At 37.4% G+C, this 12175-nt stretch overlaps 1 protein-coding gene across 1 annotated transcript; it reads right to left on the reverse strand.

The window, feature by feature from the left end:
* Positions 1–6159: 6159 nt before the first annotated feature.
* On the reverse strand, positions 6160–7116 carry LOC126080795 (olfactory receptor 1052-like). The gene has a single exon (XM_049891964.1). It carries the CDS (start codon positions 7096–7098, stop codon positions 6160–6162), a length of 939 nt encoding a protein of 312 aa, XP_049747921.1. The 5' UTR covers positions 7099–7116.
* Between the last annotated feature and the right edge of the window lie 5059 nt (positions 7117–12175).

Below are 12175 nucleotides of genomic sequence, written 5' to 3' on the forward strand. Positions count from 1 at the left end.
AATGATACATCCTAGAACTGTGAAGGGCTTGCCCTTCACTACATCATGTGGTGTTTCTCCCTGGGTCCACTATGTCGTATTCTAGCATAAGTTCACCTTGATTTATAGCTGGTCTTACCTGTATACTACAGCAACTAACAACCACAACCTATGTAGGCTCCTTGATTGGAAGAATAAAAATATTAAGTATGATACTATATTGCTTAAATCCCAGCAAACAAGCAGAATATAATATATGAAATAACAGCAAAGCATAAGATCAGATGTATCTATTTACATAATTCTTAGCTCAAAATATTATTTTATTACTTGGAGCAATAGAAATAAGTAGACCCTAGAGTAGGCAAAATAAAAATTCAATGTTTAATATCTCATAGAAAATATTAGCATTTTGAAAACTCACTTCTTCATGAACTTTTTCTTTGACCATCAAACCAATTGATTCTATGGAACTTATGAACTTATTTTGAAATAATTGCTATAGAAATAAAGTATAAGGATTTTTTTCCAGACTTTATTTTTTTACAAAGTCATTAAATTTTCATGATTTTTTCTAACCGTAAAGACATTTAGTACCTGCTGGAATAAGAGTGGGTTCTGCATCTTTTAAAGTGCTTTATATATGAAAAAATCTCTTATTTCAGATCTAGAAACTTAGATAAATTGGACTTTTTTCTTGTTACTTTTAACTTCACCAAAATATTCTTAGAAATTCCAAAACCTTCAGATTTGAGTGCTTAGCTAATACCAACTAAAGGAGAAAATTAATTGTAGACCCATCTAAAAAACTTTTTATAATTCCAGTTGTTTTCCTCCATTTTTATTGTCATAAATATTTTCTACAATGTTTAGGGCAACTTATGCCCTATACCTGAAAGTCTTTTCGACCATTCAGGCTGCCCAAATAATCAAGCTCAAAATTGAGGTCAAAATATCAAGAGGTCACTGGGGGAAGTAAAAGCAACTTGACCAAGGCAAGGTCATGGAAGCTTCATAGACGTATCCAAACTCCCTGAGGGACTGAATTACTGGGCTGAGGGCTGGGGACCATGGTCTTGGGGGACATCTACCTCAATTGGCATAACACAATTTATAAAGAAAATGTTCTAATCTTAAATTGGTGCATAAAGTCTGTGGTCTTAAAAGCTTGTGAGCAGCCATCTAAGACACTCCATTAGTCCCACCCGATCATGAACAAGGGTCAATGGAGAAAGCCAAAGACACAAGGGAAAGATTAGTCCAAAGGACTAATGAACAACTATCACAGCCTCTACCAGACTGAGCCCAACACAATTAGATGGTGCCTGTCTACCACCACCGACTTTTCTGTCAGGGATCACAATAGAGTGTACTGAACAGAGCCTGAGAAAAATGTAAAACAAAAATCTAACTTACAAAAAAAGACCAGACTTACTGGTCTAACAGAGACTGGGGAAACCCCAAGAGTATGGCCGCTGACACACTTTTAACTCAGTACTGAAGTTGCTCCTGGGTTCTATAAAACATAAGAGACTAAATGGGCACTCTAGCCCAGGGGCAAGGACAAAAAGGCAGGAGAGGACAAGAAAACTGGTAATTGGGAACCCAAGGTCGAGAAAGGGAGAGTTTTGACATGTCGTGAATTTGGCAACCAATGTCATAAAAAAAATGTGTATTAATTATTTAATGAGAAACTAATTTCTTCCATAAAACTTTGTCTAAAGTACAATAAAAAATATACCCAGAGATCAGTTGCAATACCATTTTCATTAAATGCTGTGTTGACTGTTTTGAGGCTCTGGCTGAATGCAAGTCTACTACTCCCCTTCTTGAGCAGCTGATTTTGTCCACTATCTACCCACTCCTCTTATTAGGTCTTCACCCTCCTTGGCAACTATGTACCTATCTTAATCACCACAGGGCCTAGGTACCCAGTAATTAGTGATAGGGCTTATACTACCTAAGCCAGCAGAATTATTCAAAATGCCACATATCCAGGGAACTTGAGAAGGCTAGCTAACCCTACTCTACTTGCCATTCATAAACCTACTCCTACAATTCCAATTTGCTGCTACCTTTTCCCCAGTTATGACGTGATATGCCACTCTATCTACGAGAACTGTGACTATAATCAACTTAGTTACTTTTCATGGCCTCCATTACTCTTCTTTCTTGTGTCTTGGGTTCTTTAGAGCAATAGATGCCCTCTAGTTATTCTTCCCCTACTGTGTATGTCAGATTTTCATATTGTGGGGGCTTGTGTTGGTGTGTTGCTGGAAGCTATGCTACTGGTATTCAAATGCCAGTAGGGTCACCCATAGGGAACAGGTTTCAGCTGAGCTTCCAGACTAAAACAGACTAGGAAGAAGGGGCTGGTGGTCTACTTCTGAAAAGAATTAGCCAGTGAAAACCTTATGAATAGCAGCAGAACATTATATGATATAGTGCCCAAAGATGAGCCCCTCAGGTTGGAAGATACTCAAAATTCAACTGGGGAAGAGCTGCCTCCTCAAAGTAGAGTTGACCTTAATCACATGGATGGAATCAAGCTTTCAGGACCTACATTTGCTGATGTGGTATGACTCAAAATAAGAAGAAATAGCTGCAAACATCTATTAAAAATTGGAGCCTGGAATGTACAGAGTATGAATCTTGGAAAATTGGAAATAGTCAAACATGAAAGGAAACTCATAAACATTGATATCTTAGGCATTAGTGAGCTGAATTTAGAGACCATCTGAAGAATATATTTGACCCATTGAATGCTAATGGACAAAGACCAGACACGTTGTGGAATGGCATCTTTTTCATGAAGAAAGCTAAAGATCTTTAAAAAGACAAAAGAGAAAGAAAAGACCTAACTGGATGTTAGAAGAGACTCTGAAACTTGCCCTTGAACACTGAATAGCTGAAGCAGAAGGAAAAAATGATGAAGTAAAAGAGCGAAACAGAAGGTTTCAAAGGGCAGATCGAGAAGACAAAGTAAAGTATTATGATGACATGTGCAAAGATCTGGAGATAGAAAATCAGAAGGGAAGAACACTTGTAGCATTTCTCAAGATGAAGGAACTGAAGAAAAAATTCAAACCTCAAATTGCAGTACTGAAGGATTCTACTGGGAAAATGTTAAAGGATGCAAGAAGCATCAAAAGAAGATGGAAGGAATGCACAGAATCACTGTACCAAAAAGAGATGGTCAAAGTTCAACCATTTTAGGAGGTAACATATGATCAGGAACTGATTGTACTGAAGAAAGAAGTCGAAGCTGCACTGAAGGAGTTGGCAAAACACAAGGTTCTTGGAATTGGCGAGTTACCAACTGAGATGTTTCAACAAATGGATGCAGTGCTTAAGTGCTTTCTATAACTTGCCAAACTGAGTTATGAGGTTTTGCTCTTTAGCCGTGGGTAGCCATAACTGGTCAAGGGACAGAATTTCCTCTTGGCTCCCTTGACTGTGTGGGTCAGTGGAGCCACAAGGCAAATGGTAGGAGGAATACTGGAGACATTGTTCTTCCCGGACAATTATACTAGTCTTTGTGTAGTTGTGGTTAAACTCAATGTCAAATATATTTATATGCAAAATATAAAATTAAAATATATTTGATGGAGACCCACACAGAGTTTGGAAAATGTTTTCCTAATGAATTATCAATTCATTGTTAATTTTCTCCTGGTGTTATTGTTATTTTCATTCTAATTTCTTGTATAGACTAAGGGGGGCAGCATGGAACTAAAAAACCAAAAGCCGATCTTGTTGCCATTGAGTCAATGCAGATTCATGGCAACCCTGTAGGTCAGAGCAGAACTGCCCCAGAAATTTCCAAGGAGCACCTGGTGGATGCGAACTTCAGGCCTTTTTGGCTAGCAGTCACACCTCTTAACCAGTACGCCACCAGAGTATCCAGCATGGAGCTAGGGCCTTGATAATAATTATTTATTTATGTCTAAAGTTTCATTTTCACCATTATCCCCATTGTTGAGAACCTCTTTGATTTTTCTTTTGGTTGATTTTGTGATCCATTTAATTAAGTTTCAGCAATTCTTAGAGTAAGGCATATTTTAGTTGCCAAAAGGAATTCTTACTCGCTTTCTAGAACTCTCGTCTTCTTAGCCTATCTTCCCCAGTATTTTGAAAATTTATGGAAAAGTGGAATTTGTATATGACAGATGCAAAGATGGGGTTTTGAAAATATAATTATTTGTACACTTATGCATGTGTGTATATGTGTGTGCTGTGTATGTGTGTGTGTGTAACCAATGCTCCATCAGGCTACTGTTTGCTTAAATATAGCCAAGATCATGAGTATGATTTTCCCACTGAATTATTGTTTCTATGGAATACAAAAAGAAACACACTTCCAAGTATGAATATACATTTAATAAGATACATTGACATATCCTTCTTTGCAGAGGGAATACTGCTTTTACCTGTTATGTATATAACATACATTTATCAGAACACAGATGGGAAATAATCCTGATCAATCCATGTCAGAACCAGAAATAATATCAGTTACTTAAAGAGCTGTGACTAGTTGATTTTCTTTCACTTATCATTAATTTATTCATATTAACCACCATACATCTGAATATACATGAAAATATATATGCATACATATGAATATTTTTCATAAAGTTGAAGTGTTATACTTAAATATATTAGTTTATTAACTATATTTAGCATTACAATGATGAATACAAAGATAATTTCATTTGGAAATACATTTGTATGGATTGTGATTCATATTTTATGTTAATAAATGCCTTATTTCTGTTAAATCAACCTATATCCCTGTCCTGTGTTCCAACATGTACCTATAAAGGCAACCACTTATAGAAAAGATTTTTTTGTTAATATGAAAGATAAAAATTAGCTTTCCTTTTCTAAGTATTGTCATCCTTCCTAGCACATTGATTGTACCTTCATTGTTAACTATGAACAAGCAAATATAAAATTGTCCATTTCAAGAGTTTTCTAATTAGTTTGAAATCCCTCAGATTGTCTCCAAGACATCAGTCTCCAAGATATGAATGTCTTTAAAATTCATACAAATGTTCCTGGTATTAGTTATTTTTATTTGAAATAATAATATCTACGGCACATTTCTGGTAACAGAATAGCAGTTCTAAAATGGTAGAAAGTTAGGAAGTCAAGAAATCCATCATCACAGAATTGATGCTTTAGGCAGGTATTAGCAAGCAGCATCTGATCTAAAGATTGCCAGATAGGCATATGATTTTTGGTCTTGAAAGAAGGTGAAGGAGATTCTTAAAAGAAAAGATAAGAAGGGCTTTGAATTCTACCTGCTCCATAATTAGGAGTCATTCCATACATGTATCTAAATTTTCTAAGTGGGTTTATTAGTAAGAGTACATTATTGCCAGCTGAGAATTACAATACAATGATTTTCCGACAATACCACTTTTGTTGCTGAAGGCACTGAGTTTTAAGAAGATTAAGGACAGTAGGAAAATTGTTTGGAGTCAAATTCCCCTTTTTAGCTAACACGAAGATTTACCAATACTTAAACTTTAATGCAAGTTTTAAAAACAAAGACAAATATCAGGTATAAAATTATTTTAATTTTCTGAGTAAATAAAAAATATACCTTTTAGAAAAGATCTAACTATATACATTTCTAAATGTTAGTGTGTCTGTATTCAGTTCTTCACATATCAGAAATGATATACTCAATTCTGCGGATTGACTGGTAGATTCAAATATTAATGGCCTACAGTCTTAGGAGAGCTGAATTTTAAGCTACCATTTTCTAAAACACAGCTATGCAGAAAGTCACTCCCACTTTCTAGGTTAGTTTTTCTGGGTTAAAAAGTCACTTTTAGAAAAAAATGATTTGTATAATAATTAGAAACTCTAGAATTCGTTGAAATCATTTGAATGTTAGTAAATGGAGAACTGGCTTGCGGAATGTTACACTATTAATGTTGTTCTTGTTGTTGCATGACATCCAGTTGATATCTTTTCATAGCGACCCTACAGAGCAGAGTAGAACTGCCCTATAATGTTTCCAAGGCTGTGACCTCTGTGGGAGCAGATAATCAGGTCTTTTCTTCTATGGAGCAGCTGCTAGGTTTGAACCACAGACCTTTTGGTTAGCATCCCAGTGCTTAATCATTGTGTCACCAGAGCCCTCATACTGTTCCTAGTGACTTGAAATTAACAGCAGCAGTATTTCATTTCTATGGCTCTTTTCACAGCATCCTTCACCTCCTTGTTTCTCAGACTGTAAATCAATGGGTTTAACATGGGAATCACTAGTGTATAGAACACAGAAACTATCTTCTCTTGTTCTGCAGAATACTGGGAACTTGGCTGAATGTAATTAAAGCCCAAGGTACCATAGAATATGGTCACAGCAGTCAGGTGAGAGGCGCAAGTGGAGAAGGCTTTCTGTCTGCCTGATGCTGAGTGGATTCTCAGTATAGCAACAAGGATGAAGATGTAGGAAATGATCACAATCAAGAAGGTGGCCATGGCAATGACTCCAGAGAAGATTAACAGCAACAACTCATTCATGGAGGTATCAGAGCATGACAGCTTTAGCAGTGGAGGAACATCACAGAAGAAGTGGCTGACAATGTTTGGTCCACAGAAAGACAGTCTCCCCAAACTTATTGCATGTGTCAGTGAGTTAATCATCCCACCTATGCAAGACCCAGTGACCAGCCCTACACACTTTCTCTTAGACATGGCTGTTGTATAAAGCAAAGGATTCGCAATGGCCACGTGACGGTCATAGGCCATCACTGAAAGTAAGAATCCTTCTGTGGTAATGAACACCCCAAAAAACAAGTGCTGCACTATACAGGCGGAGAACGAAATGGTTTCCCTCACAACTAAGAAGTTGATCAGCATTTTAGGTGCAATAACTGATGAATAGCAGGCGTCTACAAATGAAAGGCAGCTGAGGAAAAAATACATGGGCGTGTGGAGCTTGGGAGTGACGTGGATTAAGAAGATCATGCCCAGGTTCCCCACCAAGGTAACCGCATAAATCACCAGAAACAACCCAAAAAGCACAATTTTCAATACAGCCTGATCTGTCAGTCCTAAAAGAGTAAACTCAGTAACAACTGTCAAATTCTCTTCAGCCATTTGTTAATTCTTTTTTCCTGAAATCTAGTGTAAAAAAAGGAAAGTGTGTTATTATGGATACAGGCAAATCTGGTATATATTAACATCGACTGGAAGCATTCCTATAGTTGTGTTTTTAAAGAATCAATTGAGTGACATTTCCCAAGAAAAGTGTATCAATTTTAAAGTTTTTATTATGAAGATTATGAAGGAAATGGTATTTCTGAATGGAATTTAAAAATTCAATTGTATTATTTATTCAGAAGCTGCACGTTTGAGGTGATGTTGCAAAGGAGAAATGAATGGTGGGATGTGGAGTTGCATTAAATAACCCCCATATCCTTTACCTTCATGTGACTTTAACTGATTTAATATGTAAACTTTATTACCAGTCTGAAGACATTTAATAAAAAGGGAAACATTTTAACAGAATAAATAACTTACCAAAAGGTTTTAAAATTTCAGCTTTAGAAACTTCATGTCCATTTCCAATTTTGTTTTGTTTATCTTTTACTCAAAAATAATTTCAGTTTCAGATTAGCTGAAACAGTCATTATATATTTAAATAGTAAATCCCAGTCCCGATCCCAGTGCCTTCGAAATAGTTAAATATAATTCCAGGTAAAATACTAGAAAGTAAATCTTAGTCATTAATACATAACTTACAGAACAACATAATAACAAATAAAAAATTAGCACATTTAATTATTCTCTCTAAGAGGACAAATTTGGAAGGAAGGGAGAGTACTATATACTTTCTACAGCAGCCTCCAGTGAAGTATCACTGAGCAGCCATTACACAGTGACAAATGAAGCCTTGGGAAATACTCTGTTTCTTAAGGGATTTCACATTTGCCCATGGCTGAGGTAGCTCCCTAAAGCGTACAATTAAAGAAAATGTTCTAAAAAGTTGAGGAAAACATCAAGCAATAGGTGGGAGAATTGTTGCTTTCGGTAAAATATAATAGAAACAGTAATCAGAAATAATTGTCTTCAACAAAATGGTGGGTCTTTTAAATAATGCATGGTTAACTATATTACTACGTTGCGGCCAATCCTTGACTTTATGCAAATGTGCAACATAAGGCATGACAAGAGCTACTATTAAAAAAAAAAATTTTAGAAGCAACACACACACAGAACATGCAAAGAAATTTCTGCAAGTCGCATAGCTCTACTTTCAGTTTAATATGCAGCATGGATTTTGGAAGAATCCTGTTAGAAGTTTGGTTTAAATTCAATTTTTACACTCATTAAATTAATATTTAATTTATTAATTTAATTTAAATTAATACTCTTTGCATACTTTTTTTTTTTTTTTGCATTACATTACACATAAAAGACAAAGGGGTTACCAAACATGTCTGGAGGTTTATTTTTAGAAAAATATACCTCCCAGAACACATATATGACAATGTCTAAAAATGGTGCTTTAAAAGTATGGAGCATACTCTTAAATTGATAGTTAAATCATAGTAAATAATGGAAGATGCTTTGTGGGAGGCAAAAAAAATGAAGAGTATGCTAAAAATAGGCTGATGTGCATTTCTTGAAGGCTTTTTGTCTATTATACAACGAGATTTTTGGATTTTAATGACTCTGCTTCTGATTAGGAGAAAATATTCAGGAAACATATCTGATGAGGGCCTGATATCCAAAGTATAGTAAAAAAAGAGAAATTCTACTACTTAACAATAAAAAGAAAAAATGACCCAATCAAAAAATGGGCAAAGGATTTGAACAGACAGTCAAATGGCCAATAGTGATAAGATGCTCAGCTTCATTAGCTATTAAACCCATTGCCATGGAGTCGATTCTGACTTACGTTGACACTACATGACAGAATAGAACTGTTCCATTGTGTTTCTAAGGCTGAAATCTTAACAGAAGCAGACTGCCACATGCTTCTTCCTCGGAGCTGCTGGTAGGTTCAAATCATTGACTTTTAGGTTAGCGGCAGAGCACTTTAACCACTATACCACCAGGGCTGCTTTCTTTAGCCATTAAAACCAAAAAAAAAACCCGACTGCCATTGAGTCAATTCTGATTCATAGCAGCCCTAAAGGACAGAGTAGGACTGCCGCATAGAGTTCCCAAGCAGTGCCTGGCATTTGAACCGCTGACCTTTTGGTTAGCAGCCATAGCACTTAACCACTATGCCACAAGAGAGAGATGCAAATCAAAACTGTAACGAGATACCTCCTCACTCCCATTACAATGGCAATGATCAAAAAAAGAAAAGAAAACAACAGGTATTGGCGAGGTTGTGGAGAAACATAAACCCTCTTCTACTGCTTGCGGGAATGTAAATTAGTACAGACACTGTCAACACAGAACTACTATATGACCCAACAATCCAAATTTTAGACACATACTCAGAAGTGAAAGCAGGAATGCAACTGGAAACCTGAACACCAATGCTCATTGCAGCACCTTTCACAATAACCAAAAGATGGAAACAACTGAGATGTCCATCAGCAGATGAATGGATAAACAAAATGGAGTATACACATACACACAATGGAATACTACTCAGCCATAAAGAAAAGTGAAATCCTGATGCATGCCACTTCATGGATGAACCTTAAAAACATGCTGAGTGAAACAAGTGAGTTGCAAAAGGACAAATGTTGTATGAATTAATTTATGTGAAATAAGTAAACGTATAAAAACAAAACCAAACCCACTGCCGTCAAGTTGATTCTGACTCATAGCGACCCAATAGGACAGAGTAGAACTGCCCCATAGAGTTTCCAAGGAGCACCTGGTGGTTTCAAATGGCCTACCTTTTGGTTAGCAGCAGCAGCACTTAACCCCTATGCCACTGGGGTTTCCAGTGAACATATAGAACTGAAAAATTATTAGTGGTTAACAGGGGTGGAAGGGAAGGGGGAGGGTTTGCTTAGGAGGCATTGAATTTATGTGAAGGGTGGTGCAACAATTTGGGAAAGGATAACTAATGAGAATAGTTGCACAATTTCAAGAATGTAATCAATGTCACTAAATTGTACATGTTGAAATTTTTGAAATGGTGGATGTTCTGTTATGTATGTTTTCACCACACACAACTCACTGGCAGCACAGGACTGGGTATGTGAGCGAAGAAGCAAATTTATTGTTCCTTGGGTGGTGCAGATGGCTGGGGCTCCATTAATAACCTAAAGTTGGCAGTTGGAACCCACCCAGCAGCATTGCAAAAGAAAGGCCTGGCGATCTGTTTCTGTAAAGATTATACCCAAGAAAACCTTATGGAGTAGTTCTACCACCCTATAACACATGGGGTCGCCATGAGTGGGAATTGACTCTGGCAACGGGTGTGGTTTTGGTTTGACATGAGGCGGAGTGGGACAAGTAGAGAGCAATAGTCACTGTAAGATGAGGAAACAATCATTCTGGAAAGACTGAGGTGGCTGTAACATTCAACACTCAGCAGCAGAGTGGAGAGATCTAGGCAAAGAAAGTGAGTAAGAAATCTGCATAGGGTTCCTGTGAGATTTGGGATTAGCCTTTTAATCTTATAGCAAGGCAAAGGACAATTACCAGGAAAAGAGAAACTACCAGGGGTTTGGAGGATGAAAAATTACCATGGTTCACCTGGGTTGCCATAGGTTGTGCCAAACCAGAGTGAGGTAGCCATTGAGTACGTAAGCTATTCAGTGGAGACACCAGCAAGGAGAAGACCCAAAATAACTCTAGAGGCAATGCTTCACTAAACTCCAAACTAACAGAGCTCAAAAGTAAGCATCAAAAAGAGTAGATAAACTGCTGGTCAAAACAACACACAACACTGGTAATTTATTGGCAAATTCAAGAAGTAGGAAGATGGTACCTGTAACTATGAGAAAAATCACCCAACAGACTCAGGAATAACAGAGATGATAGAATTAGCAGAGGAAAAAAAAAAAAAGGATTTTAAAAATTATAAATGTTTGCAAGCATTTAAAGGTAAAACCAAAAACTAAAACCAAACCCATTGCCATCAAGTCGCTTCCAACTCGTAGAGACCCTACAAGACAGACTAGAACTGCCCCATAATGTTTCTAAGGTTGTAATATTTACAATAGTTGAATGCCACATATTTCTCCCACTGACCTGTCAAATGGCTGCTGAGCACTAAACCACTGGGCTACCAGGGCTCCTGGTACATAAACGTGAACATAAATAATAAAAATAGAAATTATAAAAAAGACTATATTGAGTTCTCAGAGCTGGATATGATATCTGGAATGAATTTTTTTTTTTTTTTAGTTTTTATTGAGCTTTAAGTGAACGTTTACAAATCAAGTCAGTCTGTCACATATAAGCTTATATACACCTTACTCCATACTCCCGCTTACTCTCTCCCTAATGAGTCAGCCCTTCCAGTCTCTCCTTTCATGATAATTTTGCCAGTTTCTAACCCTCTCTACTCTTCTATCTCCCCTCCAGACAGGAGATGCCAACACAGTCTCAAGTGTCCACCTGATACAAGTAGCTCACTCTTTATCAGCTTCTCTCTCCTACCCATTGTCCTGTCCCTTCCATGTCTGATGTATTGTCTTCGGGAATGGTTCCTGTCCTGGGCCAACAGAAGGTTTGGGGACCATGATCACCGGGATTCCGCTGTCTCAGTCAGACCGTTAAGTCTGGACTTTTTATGAGAATTTGAGGTCTGCATCCCACTGATCTCCTGCTCCCTCAGGGGTTCTCCGCTGTGCTCCCTGTCAGGGCAGTCATCGGTTGTGGCCAGGCACCATCTAGTTCTTCTGGTCTCAGGATGATGTAAGTCTCCGGTTCATGTCGCCCTTTTGGTCTATTGGGCTCATAGTTATCATGTGACCTTGGTGTTCTTCATTCTCCTTTGATCCAGGTGGGTTGAGACCAATTGATGCATCTTAGATGGCTGCTTGTTAGCATTTAAGACCCCAGACGCCACATTTCAAAGTGGGATGCAGAATGTTTTCATAATAGATTTATTTTGCCAATTGACTTAGAAGTCCCTTAAGCCATAGTCCCCAAACCCCCGCCCTTGCTCTGCTGACCTTTGAAGCATTCAGTTGATCCCGGAAACTTCTTTGCTTTTTGTCCAGTCTAGTAGAGCTGACCTTCTGTGTATTGA

The sequence above is a fragment of the Elephas maximus genome, chromosome 7 (assembly GCF_024166365.1).
Source record: "Elephas maximus indicus isolate mEleMax1 chromosome 7, mEleMax1 primary haplotype, whole genome shotgun sequence".
NCBI lineage: Eukaryota > Metazoa > Chordata > Mammalia > Proboscidea > Elephantidae > Elephas > Elephas maximus.